General features: G+C 44.8%; 1 protein-coding gene across 1 annotated transcript in view; it reads left to right on the top strand.

Moving 5' to 3' along the window:
• OBSCN (obscurin, cytoskeletal calmodulin and titin-interacting RhoGEF) overlaps positions 1-21269 on the top strand; it is a 187812-nt gene that overhangs the window by 45038 nt on the left and 121505 nt on the right. The window contains 19 exon segments of the mRNA XM_017830010.1: positions 1107-1382; positions 2577-2852; positions 3570-3845; positions 4908-5174; positions 5935-6204; positions 6467-6730; positions 8106-8372; positions 8734-8846; positions 9807-9960; positions 11277-11438; positions 11922-12026; positions 12685-12951; positions 13605-13874; positions 14677-14943; positions 16397-16663; positions 17777-18043; positions 18927-19196; positions 19885-20151; positions 20970-21236. Of these exon segments, the coding sequence (XP_017685499.1) occupies positions 1107-1382; positions 2577-2852; positions 3570-3845; positions 4908-5174; positions 5935-6204; positions 6467-6730; positions 8106-8372; positions 8734-8846; positions 9807-9960; positions 11277-11438; positions 11922-12026; positions 12685-12951; positions 13605-13874; positions 14677-14943; positions 16397-16663; positions 17777-18043; positions 18927-19196; positions 19885-20151; positions 20970-21236 (4572 nt within the window).

Below are 21269 nucleotides of genomic sequence, written 5' to 3'. Positions count from 1 at the left end.
GAGAAGACTCTTCAGCCCATCATTCCTATTTCTAGAATATTTAGAAAAATCAATATTATTTTTTAAAACATTTTCGTGTTACGCTTCAAATTTTTGGCAAATGTCGTTGGAATGGCCCAGCTCTGATGTAGAAATGGGGCAAAAAGTTACAAATACAGTTACCTTCATATATTCTGTGTCAAAACTTAGAAATCCTTAAAACAGGGGTCCTTGGAAGCTACACATCACTGTTGGAAAAGTGGATTGTACCTCTTCTTCCTCACACGTTGGTGCAATGACAATAAACCTGCACCACAGCTTGTTCTCAGTGCAGAGTCATGGTGGAGAGTGGTTGGGTGTGTGCACTGTTTTATTTCCCTTGGAAGGGCTCGTTTCAGCCTGAAGGGACAATATGGCAGCAGGGCTTGATACATATGAAGCCTCTAAGGTGTCAGGTAAAAGGCAAAGTGGGGAAAGAAGGTGTCTTGGAGACTCAATCCAGACACATCTCCCTGCTGGGGCTGTAGAGAGGTAGAATGGATTCAGCTTTACAACTCCCTCAAAACTTCCTAAACCACTTCTGAGTGGTATGAGACATGTGTCTTGTGGAAAACAAGGGGATTTCACCATCTGGATGTAAGATGAGCTGAGGTTTTTCCTCAAGGTTGCACTGAGAAATAATAACACTGTCCTGGACATGTCAGTCCTGGTCTAGCACACCTTTCTCTCTTAACAAAATGATCTAAGCAGCAGCAGAAGCAGCTACTGAGAACCAAAGAAATCAATTATATGGGGCTATGAAGCAGCACAGGACAGCTCCTTCCTCTAAAAAATTTGTTACTTTGCACTCAACTTCAACTCAAATGTGTCCTGCCTTGGCTGGACCCTGCCATACAATGCTTCTGTGAACCATTCAGAGGATCTTCTGGATTCCTGCTGTCAGAAAACCAAAACAGACTAAAACCACATAAAATCCCCACCGCAAAATGGTTTGCGTGTTCTTCCAATAGTTTTAGATGTGCATTGTCAAGTCAGGGGTTGTTTTCCAGGGTTTACCTGTAAACCACGACAAGGGGACTGGGCAACAACTTATTTCGGAGAAACTCTGAACTTCTCTCTCTTTTCAGAGCCAGAAGTTGTGTTTACAAACAAGGACAAAGTGAAGAAAGAGGTGAAAGCTGCACTCTCAGAAGATGCCACGCTGAGCTGCGAGGTGGCCCAGGACAAGACTGAGGTGAAGTGGTACAAGGATGGGAAGCTGATCACCTCCAGCAAGAAGTTCAAGGTGGAGTCCGAGGGCAAATCTCGCCGTCTGGTGGTGGGTCAGGTGGAGCAGAAGGATGCTGGGGAGTACAGCTGCGAGGCTGCTGGCCAGAAACTCACCTTCAGGATCGATGTCACAGGTAAGAAATACCTTTCTGAATGACAGGAGAGGACAATAAAGCAATACCTGTGATATCTATTCCACCCTGACTCGGTTGCTGTGCTCTGGGTTTTGTTGCAGCCCATAGGGTTCACCTGATGTTCTGCACCTTATTGCCTGGATTTGTAGAAATGGGAATATTTGGCTTTAGATGGCACAAAGGTGTATCTCATTTTTAATTGGGCTGCATAATAATAGTTGCAGATGTAAATATAATGATCAACTTATTATTTAACATGATAGTCAGCATATATTCATGAACCTGCATGCCTGGGATCCCAGAGAGCGATTCTTTGTGCATTGACCCCCTTGAAAGGAGAGGACCATTCAAAAATCCTCTTTTTATTAGACTTTCAATCCCATTTCTGAAAACTGAGAGGCTGGAATAGATTTTTCCATTTGAATATTCAGCATCAGCACGTCTCAAGATGGGCTGAAAACATCTTGAAAATTCGTCAGAATGATTTTTCTGGTGAATTTGGATTGTTGTGTGCTTGAGATCTCAGCCTTTTGAGATGCCTTACTAATTCTGCCAGGTGACAAATTCCCCTTTGCTGTGAAAGATTCCAAGAAATTGATCTTTGCTGTGAAAGTTTCCAAGAAATTGGTGTTTTGGAACAGGATTCACAAGGTGCCCAAACTGCTTTAAGCATGTGGTGTTAAAGGATGTTTTGATGTTGCAACAACCTTGGGGACCTTGCCAACCCTGATCCTGACCCCCCTGAGCCCTGGAGGGAGATCATATTTCCTTTATCTCTTTGACAGTCACGTTTCTGGCAGTGGAAGAGGCCATGAAGAGTCTGTTCCAGAAGCCCAGAGTTATTTATTTTGTCCTAGATCTCAAGTAAAAGGAATTTGGGAGGTTTTGATGATATGCAGGACAGGTGTTTTTGGGAATGTTTGAATTAAATATTTTTTTTCATGGTGACTTGCAACCACAGGGTTGATATCAAGGATGTTTTGGTCCTTTCCATTCCTAGGCTCTTAATTCCCAATTTCCACATGGCAACTCAGTCCCACAGAAGGGTTGATGTTGCCTGGTGACAGCAGTTGGTTTTGGCAAGTGACTACCTAAATATTTTCCAGACCTGCCTACAGAAGTCTGTAAGATCAACCTCATTTTAGTCCCTCAATCAATAAATAATCAATTATTTCCTTCTTTTTCTGTGCCCAGAGCCCAAACCTGCATTTATTAACCAGGAAAAGGTGCAGAAAGAGGTGAAGGCTGTGCTGACAGAAAGTGCCTCCCTCGTGTGCGAGGTAGCACAGGATGCAACCGAAGTGAAATGGTTCAAGGACGGAAAACTTCTGGTTTCCTCCAGAAAATTCAAAATAGAGACCGTGGGCAAAACCCGGCGCCTGGTTATAGAGCAGCTGGAGAAGAAGGATGCTGGGGAATACATCTGTGAGGCTGCGGGCCAGAAGATGACATTCAAACTGGAACCAACTGGTGGGTACTCCCTTTGTGGTGTTAAGCACCAACCTGTGAGGAAAACTGGGTATTCCCTACCCAGCAGCTGTGGTGCAGCCACCATCCCCCCTGGAGCAACGTCAGTGAACCCACAGGGCACATTAATTTTCAATCTAGCAGTGCAGAGGGGGGAAATCTGGACTTTTTTTTTTTTTTTGGCGTGTGCCCCAAAAACGCCAAGTTTTGTGGCAAAGTGTTGTACAAGATAGAGAAGAGGCCAAGAGTAAGGTGCTGGAGTCACAGAACGGTTTGGGTTGGAAAGAACCTCAAGGATCATTTTAGTTCCAACCCTCCTGCCAGTGGAGCAAATAGAAAACAGGCCACAAATTCAGGCTTAGCATGTTAATATTCCTTATTAACTTGACCCAAAATCCTAAAAATGGGAGAGGGAAGAATTATACAGATTATTGTACTTAGAAAGAAGCTTGTTGTGGGCAGCAGATAAAATACATACGTTTGCATTTCCTTTCCCTGCTTCTCCTCTAAGCAGAAGCTCTGAGTTACCTGAGAGATCATTTTGTTTCTTCCCACTCAGCAAAAGATGATACCAGCCACAAACTTCACCCATATTCCCTGGATTATTGCAGGCTGTGGATGAGCTGGCGTTGAGTCAGGAAGAGAGAGCAATAGAATATTGCTGTGTTAAGGATTCGATTATCTGAGTTCTTAATTTTCCTGTTTCAATGTCTTTCCTAGAACCAGAGGCTAAATTTGAAAAGAAAGTTGTCCAGAAAGAGCCCCTCATTGTTCAAGAACATGAGAGCATCACGCTGACAACCTCAGTGACGCCTGAAACTGCTGCAGTGAAGTGGCTCAAGGACGGGACAGAAATCAAGGCGAGCAAGAAATGTGTGATCAAGAGTGAGGGGTCGTCCAGGACCCTGGTGGTGAACCTGGCTGAGAGCACAGACACTGCTGTCTACACCTGCCAGACCAGGAATGACAAGCAGGAGTTCAAAGTGCAGGTGAAAGGTGAGCAGAGAGCAGAGCACGGGTCGTGCCCCGACCCAACAGCGACACTTCTCTCATGGTGGGATGGAGGTGAAGCCCAAACTATCCCTAAAGCTGTTCCAACCTCAAGGCTTGTTGCACCCTCTGTGGATGCCCCAGCATGGGCCAGCAAGGCTCTCCTGTTTCAAAATGCCCACTTTTTGTCCTTTGCTGACCTGTTGGGGACAAGGAAGCTTTTCCTGATGTCTCCTCCCCTTCTCTTTCTGTCTCCTCTTAACCCTGAGACATGGCAGAGACTCAGCTCTTCCCCTCTGTGCTCACAGGAAAAGGTGGTGAGGCTGTAGAGGGATGTTGTGTGAGGAAAAAATTGGTGATTTAGTCACAGAGGGAAACAGGACCTGAACTGAATCCTCCTCAATTCATGGGATGGAGCACCTGGGATGCTGTTTCCTACTCAAGGCTGTAAATTGGCAAGCAGGATGAAGTAGAGCTGGTCCACAGATGGAGATGAGAGGGGTGATGCCCCAGAGAAAAGCCCTGCTCCTTTCTCTTCAGACACTTCCCCTTGGAGATGTCTGGAGCTGAGATGCACTCCCTCAGCTCCCTGAGGAGTCATTGCAGAGGGGAGTTTCCAACCTCTTGAAATGTCTCTTTGGGATGAGAGAAATCACACCCTGGATTTCCCCAACACCACTGGCTGTGTCTGCAGTGACAGAAGAGACAAAGGTGGCTGGGGCTTATGTATCCATACAGATTTTAGCATTTAGTCAGGTAAAGCAGGCTCTGCTGTAAAAACACCACATGGTCTCATCAGGTAACAGAAAGAAAGGAAGGCAATAGTCAACCATGTTTGAAGACATTGTTCTTGCTTTACAGAACAATGGTGATATGAAAATACCATGTCAGAGGAATCTCACTGAATTCCCACTTTCCTGATTTGTTTCTGTCTTTGATCCCCAAATATTTTCTAGGGCAAGTTCGTTTGTTTGATTGTTTGTTTCCAAAGTTGTCCAGAACCAGTTACTTCAAACAAAGTTTCATATATTTTCCTTTCTCAACACTTTCCCTTCTTCTGGGCCCCAGAAATCCCGGTGAAGTTCGCCAAGAAGCTGGAAGCTGTCAAGGCCGAGATTGGGGGCAGTGTCTCCCTGAGCTGTGAGCTGAGCCACCCCAGGGGGAAGGTGACCTGGCGCAGGAACGGAGTCGAGATCAAGCCCAGCAAACATTTCCAGGTTCACGAGGAGGGGGTCAAACGGACCCTGACAATAACAGGGATCCGGGCTGAGGATGAGGGGGAGTATTCCTGTGAATCCAGAGACGACAAGAGCAGCATTACCATCACCCCCAAAGGTACATGTCTAGTGGTGACAGTGTTGGAGGGATCCCTGGGTTCTGTCCTCAGCCATTACAGCTCTGCAAAGCTGAGTTTGTTCATGTGTCTGTGTTGTCTCATGTGTTGAGAGCAAAATACAAACCTCCCTTTTCCTCTCAGTGTCACTGGAACCTCTATTTGTGGAAAACATAATGATTTCGAGACCTGTGGAGCTCAGGTCTCTTAATACTGACCTTGACGTTGCATTTGAGGCTGGAATTCAGTATTCCAAATCTAAGATGGGTTCCCCCCCCACCCTTTGTTTGCCTCTGGCTTCTGGCCTATTTATGTACAAAACTTACTCAGACATGAGAAACATCCAGTGATGACCCATTGTTGTGAGCACTCACAGTGAGTAATGAAGGTGACCAGTGGCAGAACCCAAGGGGAGTGGCCTGGAGCTGTGTCAGGGCAGAGTTAGGTTGGATATTAGGAAAAGTTTCTTCCCCCAGAGGGTGGTTGGGCACTGACCAGGCTCCCCAGGGCAGTGGGCACAGCACCAAGGCTGCCAGAGCTCAAAGAGCTTCTAGATGATCTTCTGGGCCAGTGGGTGTGACTCTTGGGGATGGTTCTGTGCAAGGCCAGGAGTTGGACTGGGTGATCCTTGTGGATTCCTTCCAACCCAGCATATTCTGTGAAATATTAATAATTCCAATAAAATCAAAGGTTTTGGCTCTTTGAAGGTGCTCGTGCCACGCCTGAAAGACATGCTCTAAGTGTTTTATTCCTACCCATCAGCTCCCAGAGTGGTGAAATTCGTCACCAGCCTCAACAGCGTGGTGTCTGAGGAAGGAAAAGAGGCCGTGTTCAAGTGCACCGTCTCTCCCAGCGACGCCGTGGTCACTTGGCTCAGGAACGGCGTCAAGATTGAAGCCAGCAAGAAGTATGTGATCTCCCAGAAGGACACCAACCACAGCCTCACCATCACTGACCTGACACTGGAAGATGCAGCTGAAATCTGCGCCAGTGCTGAGGGTGTGGAGAGCACAGCCAACCTCAGAGTCCGAGGTGAGAGGTGGTAACGCCCCTTTTTACAGGCTGCCCTGCCCACGGGATTGGAACTAGATGATCCTTCCCAACCCAAACCATTCTATGATGATGATTATTTTATAATAATGTGTAGTAGGGAAATTCTGCCTTTGCATCATTGAAGAGGGATGCTCAGAACACTTTGGGACTGGAGATATATGAGCCACCGTCCTAATTTTCCTCTGAAAACCTGTTTTCTGGATTATCTACTTTCTTACTAAAATCTCTTCTCCTTTGGCAGAGGCCTCGATCTCGTTCAAGAAGAAACTGGAGCCCAGAACAGTTGAAGAGAGGGAGACAGTGACCTTGGAGGTGGAGCTGACCAAGCCTGCAGAGGTGAAGTGGATGAGGAACAGCATCGTGCTGAAGCCCAGTGACAAGATAGAGATCAAAGCTGAGGGAACAAAGCACACCTTGGTGGTGAAGGACATCTCTTTTGCAGACAGGGGCTTCTACTGCTGTGAGAGCCCTGATGACAAGACCCAGGCCAAGATCAACGTGGAAAGTAAGTTCAGTGATCTCCAGTTCTATAAATACCCTGGCCAGGGTTTGGAGGTGGATTCTGGTCTCTGCCATTATCATGGAGACAGAGGGACACAACCATGTGCTTGGCCACCAGCCAAATGACCAAGTGGAGGTGAAAGAAAGGGCAGCAAACAGGGAATGTCTGGCTGACTGCTCTGGCCTGCATCTCATCCCACCAGCTTTCAGTCATTCTGTTGACCATCAAACTTCTTACTCATTCTTCTCTTTCCTCTGAAATTTCCCACTCTAGTGGCCTCTATGTTTTTCCTTTGTATGTTTTTTTTAGCAAAACGTTCCCTCTTCAGCCATTCACTGTCAATTTTCCTCTGCAAGCGACCTCTTTCGGAATGTCTCTTTATGTTCAGTCAAGGTCAGAAAAACTCCAAGAGCAAATCTTCTATCTGAGGGTGTTGCTCTTTCAGGTGATTTAATGGTGCCTCATCTGTAGCTCTGTATTTCTGTCCTTTTTCCTACATCCTTTTGTCACGATTGTCACAGGACAGATGAAGACAGAATTTAAGGACAGCCCACCTCAGTCATGTTTGCGTTCTTATCCTGGCTGAATTATTGGATTATCTCTGCTAAACATGCATTAGGAAGGTTGAAATATTCCCAGGAGACCCTTTGAGAATTGAAGGTTCTTGTGAATAATTCATGGCTTTTTAGAGGGTTGGGTTGGGGGTTTAGGTTTTTTTTTAATTGGTGTTTTTGGTGGTTTGGTTTTGTTTGTTTGTTAGTTTTTTGTTAGGTTAGTTGTTTTGGGTTTTTTTCTTTTGTTTTTAATTGGCAACTTAATTACTTCTAGTGGTGAAACAAGTTTAAATACTAAATCCATTTTACTGGCTGATAGGACATGGATGTCTTGTCATAAGAACAGGTAAACCACGGGTGCTTTGCCCCCCCCAAGCTGTGAGGTGTCAGCACACTTTGCACCATGTCACAAATTTTTTTTTCCTTTTACTAAAGGCTTTTCTCTCCCCCTGCTACTTCTTTCCATTGTTTTATCCTAGTTGGAGAACTGCACAATATTGTAGTGCATTTTTTTTTTTTTTTTTTTTTTTTTTTTTTTGCTAAACCTGGTGGACCTTGATAGGAAAGGGGCCAGATTGCCCTTTTTCTGTGATATTTGGTTGACCTGTTTGTCAACCAGCTGAAAACATCCATTTTAAAAATAGCAGCCATGTGTGGTCGTGGGCAGGTTTTATTTCCTGTAAAAGTGGTTGTTTAATTGGCAGATACCAATTAATTGGCAAGCACCTGCATGGGGAATGGGGAAATAACCCATTTTGGAAGTCCTTGGGATATTTCACAGCTGTCAGTTCTGAGATCTCCAATTTTTCCACGGTGTTTTCCAGTGAGGCAGATCAAGCTGGTGAAAGGCCTTCAGCCCCTGGAAGTTGCTGAGAAAGGCACTGTCACCTTCGAGGTGGAGGTGTCACACGAGGACGTGGAAGGGACCTGGCAGAGGGACGGAGTTCGGCTCAAACCCTCACCCAACGTCAGCTTTGGCGTCCTGGGCAAGAAACACTCACTGACTCTTTCCTCGGTGGCCCTTGAGGATGCAGGGGTCATCTCCTTCAAGGCAGAGGGCATCAATTCATCAGGGAGACTCACTGTGACAGGTACACTGACCCAAAAAGCCCAGACTCTTCTTGGTGTGGACATAGTTGTTCTTCTCCTGACCTGGAGAGCAAACTCGAAGAGGTCAACCAGCCGTCCTTGTAACTGCAAGGAGTGTTAAGCACTGGACCACCATCAGTAACATACCCTTATATCATCAGCATTATTGTAGCATCACTGTCCACAGAACAGCACGTGATAAAGTGCCCAAAACATGATGATTCTGTTGTCATGGGTTTTATTAACCGTGGAAGCCAGGCCTTGCCTACCCATTAGTGCTCGTGTCAGACGTCCTCCTGCAAACCTCATTCCCCACTCATTGGACCTTCTCTTTGTTGTTTTTTTGTTTTTTTTTTTTCTCAGAATTGCCTGTGAGAATCAGCAAACCTCTGGTGGATGTCAGTGTGACTCAGAAACTCAAGGCCACATTCGAGTGTGAGCTGTCCAGGCCCAACGTGAATGTGAAGTGGTTCAAGGTACGGTGTTAATGGATAGTGATATTTTAATTCCCTACTTCTCTGGAAGGGAATGAGAGCCTTTATTTTGACTTCCAGGGGATGTGAATCTGAGCCTTGGCAATACAGCTCTTGGCATTGCCCTCTTGTCCTTATGTTGATTTACTCTCCCACTTTATCACTGTTTTTTATTTACTGGGTGTGTTTTTTGGGTTTTAAAGTTAAACTTCTTTATTCCTTTACAAAATGTGAGTGCTGCTGTTATAACAATGCAGTTTTGTGCTTTACTTCATGCCTAGCAGTTCTCACCCAGCATTTATAAGGTCTTTTGTAACTGTGATTGAAGGGAAGCCTCAATTTCCTTTGTCAGTGAAAGTCCAGTTCCCTTTCCCTTGACATTTTGTGGATCAGCTCTTGCATTTCATGTACCTTCCTTGGGCTCAGCTGATACTTTCCTTAATTTGGGATAACAACAATTCTTCAAGATAATCATAGAATCACAGAACAGTTTGGGTTGGAAGGGATCCTTAAAGGTCACCCAGTTTCAACCCCTCTGCAATGAGCAGGGACATGTTCAGCCAGATCAGGTTGCTCAGAGCTCTGTTCAACCTGACCTTGACAAATGGGACATCCATCACCTCTCTGGTGCCTCACCACCCTCATTGTGAAAAACTTCTTTCTTATATCTAGTCTAGATCTACCCTCTTTTAGTTTAAGATCATTTGTGTCTGAAGGGGCTTACTGCCAAACCCTGTGCAGTGTTTTAAGCCTTCAAATAGGTGTCTGAGACCATCAAAAAGTTGTGTGAGTTCTTCAGCCACTCCAACTTGTTGAAAGCTTTTCGCCACGCTGATGTTTCACCACATGTTCCATTAAGTCCAACGAGGCAGGTGAACAAAGCACAGCTCTGAATGTCTGTTTTGCTCACTGCAGAGGTACAAGAGTTGATGGTGATCTGGTTTTGGCCTTTTCCCCTTCTAGGATGGGAAGGAGATCCGTCAAAGTCAAAACGTGGGGTTTGTTTCCCAGGGAAATAAGAGAAGCCTCATTATTCACAAGTGTGAATATGAAGACCAGGGAACCTACAGCTGTCAAGCAGCTGAAGACAAGACATCAGCTACTCTAAAGGTTCATGGTATGTTTGGCTGAAGTAGGAAATTACATTTACTGCAGTATTTTTGGCCACACAGCGAGAAATTCTTTGTGGACAGTTTATGTATTTCACAATTGCCCATTTTGGTTAAGTTTCTCTTCCTAGTGAGAAAGTGCTGGCAGAGCTCTTCTGTGCTTGCTCTGTCATTCCAGTAAAAAAATATTTAGTTTTCCATTTATCTTTAGTTATTTCTATTCTCTGGAATTTCAGTGGTGTTTCTGGATTGACACACTAACAAATCCTGGACAGCCTGGCACAAAGCAGGGATTCAATGGCTGGTGCTGATGTGGTTTGGTTTAATTTCTGCCATTGTCACGGGGCGACTTTGCCTGAACAGGGACTGGACAAACTTTGGGTATGAGCTAAAGAGGTGCCCTAATTTTTAGGTTGTAAATGCTAAAGAGATGTTCATTATTTCTGCCTGCACCTCTCCTTTATGCACCAAGCAGCTGCTCAAGCACCAGGAGTATTTGGTCACCAGGCTCTGAAACACCAGAGATAAGCTGGTGCTGAGCGCAAATTACTCAACAGACAGGTTTGCTGTGCCCTGGCAGAGGTTATTTCCCAGAGGGACATGTGAAAAACAGACCTTGCTGAAAGATATAGCATCCTTCTTATTGCTTACTAGGTGCTGTCCTCATGTGGCCGTTTGGGTTTAGCAATATCTTCTAAAACATGTGCCCTGTTTCCTTGCTCTGTTGAGCTCCCTGTTTTCTCCTTGATTTTGTGGTTGGGAAGGGTTGTTGTTTGCATTTCTCTGCTCCTGACGCTGATCCAAGGGGTATCAAGGCCTTCCCTTTCAAAAGGAAAGGGCTGCAATAGCACAGAAGTACGGATCAGTTCTGATAAAATGAGTGCCGAGCTGCAAAGTTAATGAGGGTTATACTGAGTTCAGAACACTCTGCAGAAAAGGCTTTTCCTAGGTGGAACAGGAGAGCATGAAGAGGAGCACATGAATGAGACAGATTTATAGTGACCTTCAAAACTGTAGGCTTGTGTTTAGTTTTTCCTTGGCAGATTTTCTTGCATTAATATGTTTAATGTCTTTTAAAACCTGTATGAAGTTCCAGCACTCACAGAACCCTTTTGCAGTGAGCTCCAATGTAGCTGGTGATTCTACCTGCTGGTTCAACCATAGAATATATTCACTGTCTTGAGGTGAGAACTACCCAGGAAGGGAGGCTGGGCTAGAACAAAACATAGTCCCACTTTTTTCCGTGCAGTTGTGCAGAAGGTAAACACCACACACTCAGGTATGGAGAAACCCCAAATAAATATTTCTCTCTTTGGTTTCACAGCCCGAGATATCAAGATTGTAAAGCCACTGGAAGATGTGGAAGTGAATGAATACGAGAGTGCATCCTTTGTCTGTGAGATTTCACATGATGAGGTCGAAACCCAGTGGTACAAAAATGACAACAAGCTGAAGACTTCAGACAATATCAAAATGCGACAGGATGGTAGGAGGGATAAGAGGGATCTCCTTCTCGAGTGGGGGTGTGTTGGGATGGGAGACTAGAAAAAAGGGTGTGACCTCCAAAATCAGGTTAAGAAGGTTCAACAGAGGGTCCTGCTTTGGTTTTGGGGCTGCAGCTGTGCTGGGATAGTGTTGTGGTTGGGAATTTAAACAAGGCAGATTTGGTGTCATCCCAAATGACAGCAGTGGGTAGGAATTCATATCATCAGACAGTGGGTGGGATTCTTCTGCTTCAAGCGCTTTCTCAATGATGTGAGGGTGATGTTAAGTCAGCCTTTGGAGGAGCTGAGCTTGAGTTATCCTCTGGTATAGGGACATGGGGGAATGGTTGGCCCTGCAGCCGTGAGAGCAGGTGGTGCTGAGCTCAGACCAGATGGGGGATGCTCAGCCTGGCAGAGCTCCTTGGAGGGTGAAGCTGTTTGCTCCAGGGAAGCTGAGCAGTGTCTGGTTGTGTGTCTGTATTCAGGGAAGACCTACTCGCTGACCTACGCCCGTGTCCACGTGGAGGATGCGGCAGAGATCAAATTTGTGGCAGAAAAGGCAGAATCTCGCGCTCAGCTGACCGTGAAAGGTAATCGCGATTTTCATGCCAGTGCTGCTCGTGCTCTCTCACATTACAAACCAACCAACCTGCCTGTGAAGAGAGCTAAACAGCACCTGCAGCTCCCAGGGAAGGAAAAACTCCTGCCTACCTTACTGCCCATCAGATATCTGCCTGGGAATTTACTTTGGCTAAATAAGAGTTCATTTTCTCAGAAGGCTGGTTTTGTACCATTTAGACATTAAAAGTTGTGCAAGAAATTCAAGGGACAAAAAGCTGTTGCTTTTCTCCTGCATTTTCACTTTCTCATGCATGTTACAGAAGAAAACAGTATTTTTTGTGTGTGTGTTTAACTAAAACAATGTGGTAGAGGGAGAGAGAAGGAAGACATTTGAATAAACCCACTGATCAGGAGCTCAGTAAATAGGGGATCAGTCCCTGGCTTTGCCACAGCACTGCTATGTAGTGTTAAGGAAATTATCTCTGCAGTTCAGCCACTCAAGTGGTAAAATAGGGAGGAAAAATTTCCCTTTAATCAGCTCTTTACCTACTGTGTGTTAGTTGAGTGCTGAACATACTGGGGATCCCTGTCAAATAACTACCCACAAAAGAAATATTCCTAATGAGTTTTTAATTGGAAACTGTGCCGATAACTCCATTTTTTTTTTTTTTTTACTTTTTTTTTTAGAGCTGCCTGTAAAAATAGTGAAGCCTCTGAGAGACAAGATCGCCCTCGAGAAGCACCGGGGGTTCCTGGAGTGCCAAGTGTCTCGTGCCAACGCCAAGGTCCGGTGGTTCAAACGGGACGTGGAAATTCGCCCCAGCGACAAATACGAGATCGTGAGCGAAGGCGTCTACAGGAAACTCATCATCAACGACGCCGACTACGAGGATGAGGACACCTACACCTGTGATGCCTTTGATGACAAAAGCAGTGCTAACTTCTTTGTTGAAGGTAGAGAACTCTCTCTTCGCCCCTGGAAGGAGGATTGGCCGATCACCTTTGTGTTCGGAAACACGACACCACGGAAAAAAAGTGGTTTTAATTCAATATTGATTTATTATTAAGTCCGTTGGTATTGAACCCTTTTAGGATTGTTAGCGCAGGAACATCCTGAAAAATTAATATATGATATATTCTCCTAAGGAAAGTGATGAAATTCCTGTTCCAGAGAAGCTCGTCAAGCGTATTGCAGGAAGCTGTTTTTTCAGAAAAATGATGCAGTTCCTTATATCAACATCTGCATTTCAATGAACCTTTTTTTTTTTGCATTTTGTAGTCCCACAAGTTTGATACCAGGATAGAAAGGTGGCTTTAGAAACAGGGCTGGGAATCAGGAGGTATGGATTCTTGAGGCAGTGGTTGCAGTCTCACTGTCTGGCCTGTGACCACATAGATATAGTTGTTTTTATGTAAATATATATATATATATATATATATATATATATATATATATATAGCTGGTTTTGTATATATAAAAGGATATTTTAAGGCCTTTTGAGATAATAAGTTCAGTGTTGAAGAGGAGGAAAGACGGCACCAGTGTTCAGGTTGATAATAGAAAAGTTTTCATGACTCCTAAATCCCTGCTCTCTCGTTCCATGCAGAGCAAGCCATTAATATCGTGAAGGAGTTGTGTGATGAGGATGTGACTGAGCCTGAAGAAGCCAATTTTGAATGTGAGACATCCATTCCATCCGTGAAACCCGCCAAGTGGTTTCTACGTGGAGAAGCTTTACAGCCTGGCAGAAACTTCATCATGCAGCAGGAAGGCACCATCCACAGGCTGACAATAGTGAAAACAAGTGCTGATATGACAGGAACCATCCAGTTCTCCATTGGCAAATCAAAATCCACAGCAAACCTGCTTGTCAGAGGTATTGTGACATGTCCTGGCTTGAATTAGAGCAAAGATCTTCCCTCTCACAGCTCCTGGAAAGCAATTTGTCATACATGCTGTCTAATGTGCAGTATCCACTGGGTTCTTGGAAATGTGTGTGTACCTGGAAGATCTGCTTAGTTCCCAATTGCAATTCGCAGGGAGCAATGTTGGACACACTAAATGAGCCAGCAATGTTTTAGAAAGGGATCTGATTAAATGACTTTGGTGTCCTTGGTGTTCAAACCTAATATTAAAATCCATCACGCTAAAACTGGTTTGGGATTTATTTTTGTCCTCTTGACTTTACCAAAGAGGACAAAACAGATGAAATTTGCCAGGAGAATTTATTTTGTCCCATTTCTGAACTAGACAAGTTTGATAGCTCATTTACTTAATTCATGTTGTCATTGACTTGATCCAGGAAAAAGCTTCAAGGCTTTTTATCTTCCACTGTCACCATGGCAAATATGTCAAATCACATCCTGAAGTCCTTGTTTTGTCTTTAATTTGCTCTTACTTGAGTAAAAACTTCAATTAGAGAGCAATTCTGTGGGCACTGAACCAGAAGTGGACCGTGAATTTGGTGGTTAATGTGTGATATTATCTTATAGAATGAAATTTATAGGATCTATAGATCATCGTGATGATGTAGCTTCAAAGCACATCAGCTCTATGACACACTTGAGCAGTTTGTAAAACACTTGTGAACATCATACATGAGACTAATCAGCATGAAATACAGATTAGAAACCTCCTTTTTCTCCAGATTGATCCTTTGTTCTTTCCCAACCCTGCAGATTACCACATACAGATCACCAGGAAGCTGGAGGACAAGACCGTCCTGGAGAAACACTCGGCCGTCCTGTCCTGTGACTTCAGGCCCTCTCCAAAGATTGTGAAGTGGTTCAAGGACCACGTGCTCATCGAGCCCTCTGAGAAGTACAAGATCAAGCGGGAGCAATACTCAGCAGAGCTCAAGATCTTGAAGGTGAAGCCTGAAGATGCCGGAATGTACAAGTGCCGGGCTGGGAACGCAGAGACCAGAGCCACGCTCACCGTCGAAGGTACGAGAGGCTTCCAGCAGCAGGGCTCGCCTGTTGCATGTCTTAGGGCTCACTGTTTCACTCTGGGTTCCTCTCCTTGAGGAGAAGTGGATTCCCACGTTTATCTTATAATTCTATATAAATGCAAAGTCTTCGGTGAACTGACATTCCATGATACTGAAATCCAGCCCTTACCATGAAGTAAGTGATGCACATGGAAAAGCGCCAGCTGGGTAAGGTAGAAATTAGTGTTTGTCAAGGCACATTATTTTCTATTTCATCAGAGGAATTAGACCTCTGGTGCTTCTAACAAAAAATGTTCTTTATGTTAAACTGCTACAGGCCGTTGATTCTGGTGGTCTTGGCTGTGGTTTTCATTTCCTGACCACTGTGTCAGCTTTTATATTTGCTATACATTTTTATATCTGCAACAGATGCATTTTATAGCTGCTATTTTATATCTGCATATATTTGTTATTCATAATGGCGTTCTCCTCCCTCATCTGGGCGTAGAACTGTGTTTAGCCAGTTCTTCCCCTCTGGTGAAACTAAGAAAAGCTGTTCACTGCTTTCGGCAAGACTTGTTGATGAGCCACAGAATCATTTCTAAAAGCCCAGGGAGCACCTCTTGTTTGCAGTTTGGCCTTGCAGAGGTTCTTCACTGAATGTGTTGTCAAACACTGAAATGGGCTTCCCAGGGCAGTGGTGGAGTCACTGTCCCTGGGGGCATTTAAAAGATGTGGCACCTGGGGACACGGTTTAGTGGTGGCCTTGGCAGTGCTGAATTAACAGTTGGACTCGATGATCTTACAGGTCTTTTCCAACCCTGATGATTTTATGGTTCTATGCTATCTGAACAACAGAATTATTTAATACTCCAAAACCCTTCTCTGAGTTGTCTAATCCTTGAGAAAGAGCATTCCCTGAGTAGAGAAACTGCAAAGAGAAACCTCTGGCCAAGGACTGGGAAAGAAAAGAATCAATGCTTCTTAAACCTGAGCAAGCTGCTTAATCTCTTTGTACTTTTCCTTTGTGGCCAAAATCATTACTTTCATCATGTCCTGTGTCAAAGTTTCACTGGAAGAGAGTCAAGGACAATTTGATCATAACATGTTTGTATGTGTGCAGTGACTAGAACTCAGGGGCTGGAGCTCTGTGGGATACTTAGACATCTCTGTAACATCATTTTAGAAAGAATGACTTATTTTTAAATTAAAAAGGGAAAGGAAAAAAAAAAACAACCTGATTTATGTATAAAAAGAGAACTGAAGGTTCTAGACAATATAGTTCTTTTTAATGGATTTTTTTTGTTGTTGTTGGAGCAAATGCAGAACCAAGCAGATGAAATGAGGTGATCCACGGTGTGAAGGAGACCAGACTAAATCATCTGATAAACCCTAAACAGTATGAAATTGTCAGTGGTAACAACTGATTTATGATAATGGTGCTGACGGTGCCCCTTGGTCTCCCGCAGCCCGGAACGTGGAAGTCCTCAAACACCTGCAGGACGTGGAAATTGAGGAAGACAGCTCTGCCGTGTTCTCCTGCGAGCTGTCCCACGACGACGAGGACGTGGAGTGGTTCCTCAACGGCACCCTCCTCTACACCAACAACTTCAACGACATCAAGAACGTCGGCAAGGTCTACACGCTGACCATGAAGCAGGTGAAGCCTGAGGACGCTGGCACGGTGACAATGAAGTCAGACAAGGTGTCAGAGAGCGTGAGGCTGAAGGTCATAGGTGGGTCGTGATCACATTCCTCCCGAATGCAAATAAGAGATGCCAGTGAGATATTATTTGCCATATCCACGCAGCAATCCTGCTTAAAAGCTTCATCCCTCCAGGGCTGAGTGAAAGACATGGAAGGGTTTTCTTCCAGTGTGAATTTCTCTTGTGGTTGGTGATTTTTCTAAGGAAAATTGGTTTGATGTCCTGCCAAAATTTTCCATAGATCTTTGTTATCCTTTCCCTTATCAGGACAGTCTCAAGAGCAATCTTCTGTACTTTTAGGTCTCTTCAATACTATATAGTTGATCAGTTGTTGTTTCCAAAGATTTATGGCTGCAGGGACCTGAGGTTTGGTGTACCCCCAAGGGTAGGGCATGGTGAGTTGGGGGAGGTTTAGGCTGGATATCAGGAGGAAGGTTTTCACCCAGAGGGTGGCTGAGCACTGGAACAGGCTCCCCAGGGCAGTGGTCACAGCCCCAAGCCTGTCTGAGTTCAAGAAGCATTTGGACAATGGCCTCAGGCACGTGGTGGGATTGTCGGAGTGTCCTGTGCAGGNTGTCGGAGTGTCCTGTGCAGGGCCAGGAGTTGGACTCAATGATCCTTGTGGGTCCCTTCCATCTCAGGTTATTCTCTGATTCTCTGCCTTTTAACACATCATTTCTGGAGCTGAACTGAATCAGGAAAGATAAGACAGTTTGCTGCTGTCCTTCATATGTCTTAAAGTTCAGCCACACAGCTGAGTTTCTGTGGTTTAACATGTTCTTGTGCAGCCTCATCAAGTTTGACACCAAGATGAGTGGTGGGGTTGGGATACCATCCACAGGGACCTGGCCAAGCTTGAGAATGGGCCCATGTGAACCTCTGGAGGTTCAACAAGGCCACGTGCAAAATGCTGCACCTGGGCCAGAGCATCCTCTGTGTGAATCCAGGCTGTGGAATGAAGGGATTGAGTGCAACCCTGCTCAGAAGGTCTCGGGGGTGCTGGTGGATGACATTGGTTTAGGTTCTGCTTTGGTGTCAGCAGCATTGCCATTACTTAATTTGTCTTTCAGTATTTGACGGCGACTGAAAGTGTTTCAGCTTAGATATCCTGGTTGTTCTCTGTTTTTCCTGTTTAACCTTCAGAGAAACCTGCTGTCTTCATGAAAGCCTTGGATGACGTTTTTGGTGAGGAGCGAGGTGTGATTAAACTGGAATGCGAAGTCTCCAAAGAGAAGGTCAAACCTGTTTGGAAAAAGGATGGCGTGAAGATCCCTTCTAGTAACAAGTACGAGGAGATACAGTCTGGGAAGACCCTGTGCCTCCTTATCCATGACCTTGAAAAGACAGATGCAGGTTTATACACCTGTGACATTGGCACTGATGTTGCCAAGTCAAAGGTCAGCGTTCAGGGTAAGTATTGTAGACAATGGCCAGTCAAGGGGTGCTGGAAATATGGGTGGGACTGGTAACTTGATCTCACATCTTCCCCTGCCTAATCCTCACATAACATTGCAATGTTTGAACAATCCCTGTTACTTGTTGATTTAAGCATATCTGGTGTTTCTGTGAAAATAAGTGTCAAGAATATAGTGACAATGTTTCCTTCTTGAACATCCATAAGGTGCAGAAATCTTCCCAGAAGAGGGAATGATTTCTCAGAAAAAAATCCCAACTAACAACAAAAAAATCAACAAACCCCCCTCCAAGCAGCCTGTGTTTCTTATTTTAATTCAAAGTCCATTGCGGGAACATAAAAGTGGGACAACATGGTCTATTGAAGAACCCAGCAGTTCATCCTGCCCTCTAATCCTTGGGTCTGCCTAAAGGAAAAAGAATTGTTCGTGGCTTCCAAACTCACACTGATAATAAGAAAAATTTTGAGTTTGTCTGATTTGAACACGAGGAGTAACAAGTTAAAAAATCCAAACATTTCACTTCTCATATGAGCACGGAGAAGCTCACACATCATCCCAGAGGCTTCTTTTCTGACATCTTTTCTTCTTTGTACCGCATTGAATCTTGATTCTTCCCCACTGAGTGAGCTGTTCTTCATTCAGTCCTTCCATAGCAGAGCCACGAGATTCACATTTCCCTTTTTCTGTAACTTTGTGCTGATTCTGGGTGGATAATACCCAAGAAATCCTTCCCATGTCACAGACACCTGTAAGGAATGCAGTGTTGTCCTGCCAATCCAGCAGCTAAACCACTCTTATTAAGAGTTAAAAACATCACTACTCCAAACTATCATAAACCCTTTTTTCCCTTGTGTGTTAACCTGCTTCTCGTCCTCCAGAACTGAACATCGGCATCACCAAACGGCTGAAGAACACCGAAATCCAGCTGGGAGAGGACTGCACCTTTGAGTGCATTTTGTCCCACGAGAGCATCGATGACTTCAGCTGGACGCTGAACGGGAGAAAAGTGGAGAGTGGGGGGAGGTTTAAAGCCTCCAACGCGGGTCGGAAATACACCCTCAGCATCCAAAGGGTGACTCCCGACGATGCCGGGGAGGTTGTTTTCACTGCCCGAGGTCTGACCTCCAAGGCTTCTCTGGCTGTGAAAGGTAACGAGGTCAGAAGGGTACTGGGGGTTGATTTCCTGGGCATATTTTCATAGGGTTTGTCAGCAAGCACTTGTTGTGATCCGAGTAAATAATAACCTTCACCGCGAGCCTTGAAGAAAGGAGATTTTTCCTTAAAAACAAGAGGAAGGCTGAAACTTTTAATAGATGTTTGAGAACTGGCTACACTGGGTAGTATGTACAGGTAATTACAAGCCAGACTATATTCCACAGAGATAATCATGCAAGGCTCCCTGGATGGTCAATGGAGAGAAGAAATAGGTGGTTTTCAGACATAGTTCATAACCTGCAATTAGTCCTTTTTCATGGAATCAGAGAATCCCAGAATGGTTTGGGTTGGAAGGGACGTTAAAGATCATCCAGTTCCACCCCCTGCCATGGGCAGAGACACTTTCCACTATCCCAGGTTGCTCCAAGCCCTGTCCAACCTGGCCTTGGACACTTCCAGGGATGGGGCAGCCACAGCTTCTCTGGGCAACCTGTGCCAGGGAGGGCCTTTGAGCAACCTGGTCTAGTGGAAGGCGTCCCTGCAGGGGTGGAACAGGATGATCTTTAAGGTCCCTTCCAACCTAAACCATTCTGTGATTCTATAATTTGAATTGCAAAAACCTCAACCATATAGCGATAATGATTTTCACTCAAATGTCCTTTTGTAATTTTTCCTCTCCAGAGAAACCAACTGAGGTTACAAAACAGCTGGAGGATAAAACATCACAAGCAGGGCAGGACATCAACCTGAGCTGTGAACTGTCCAAACCTGATGTGAACATCAGGTGGTACAAGGATGGCAAAGCAATCCGAAAAAGCCAGAAATACGACTTGCAGCAAGAGGGAACACGGGCCATCCTGATCATCCATGACTCCACGGTCAAGGACAGTGGGGAATACACCTGTGAGACAGAGAGCTCCAAAACAACAGCCAGGATCACAGTGCAAGGTCAGTCGAAGAGTGAAGAGGGGCTGGCAGGGACAGAGGTTGGGGTAAATATCTACAACCCGCTGGAGGTGTTCTTCTCTTCAGTCTCCCTAAACAGGATCAATTTTTAGTTTTCAAAAAGCACTATTGATTAAAAGCTTAAAAAAAAAATTAGGTATGAAAAAAACACCTTTGTAGGTACTGAAGAATCTCATGTGCTGTGTAATGACCCGAAGAGAAAAAACAATTTTAATTAGTCTGTTGTGAACATGGGACATGAAAACTGTGCATGTTCTGTAACGTGAGAACTCACTAGTGCCTGGACAATGGCATTAAGCTTTGCTGGAGATATTTTACCTGATCTGTCCTGTGACAGGATGTTGACCTGGTGGTTTTCTTGGATCCATTTCATCTGATAGGATGAGAGGAAATGACCTCAAGTTGCACCGGAGGAGGCTTAGATTAGATACTAGGAAAAATTTCTTCGTGGAAAGGAGGGTATTAGCATTAAAACAGGAGGTCAGGCACTAAAACAGGAGAACTGTGGAGTCACAATTCCTGGAGGAATTTAAAAGACGTGTAAATGTGGCACTTGGGGACGTGGGTTAGTGGTGGACTTGGTAGAGTTCAGTTAATGGTTGGACTTGATGATCTTAAGAGTCTATTTCAAACTAAATGCTTCTGTGATTCTTTATTCTGTAATTCTCCAAATGGGGGCAGTTGGGAATCCAAGACCACCCTGCATGCTCAGGACTAGTTTGGGTAACAAACCAGTCTCTGTCTCTCTCATTTTTTATTTTTTTTTATTTTTTTCTGATTTGTTTTTTTTTCCCTTCCAGAAAAACCTAATTATTTTGTCAAGGAGCTTTCAGACCTGAAGGTCGATGAGAGTGGAACGGCAGTTTTCACGTGCCAGAGCGAGAGAGCTGCATCCTCTGTGGTCTGGAGGAAAGGCATCGCCGAGCTCAGGGCCGGCAGGAAATACGAGATCACGCAGAAAGGACAAGACCTCCAGCTGACCATAAAGAACCTGGAGAAAAGCGACAGTGACACTTACAGCTGTGACATTGGTGATGCCCAGTCCAGAGCCAAGCTGGTCGTGCAAGGTACGAATGGGAGGAATGTGACTGTACATCCCA

Source organism: Lepidothrix coronata, unplaced genomic scaffold (assembly GCF_001604755.1).
Source record: "Lepidothrix coronata isolate B3197 unplaced genomic scaffold, Lepidothrix_coronata-1.0 Scaffold173, whole genome shotgun sequence".
NCBI classification, from domain to species: domain Eukaryota; kingdom Metazoa; phylum Chordata; class Aves; order Passeriformes; family Pipridae; genus Lepidothrix; species Lepidothrix coronata.
The sequence above is the reverse complement of the archived record's forward strand: the minus strand, read 5'-3'. Positions and strand labels throughout refer to the sequence as shown.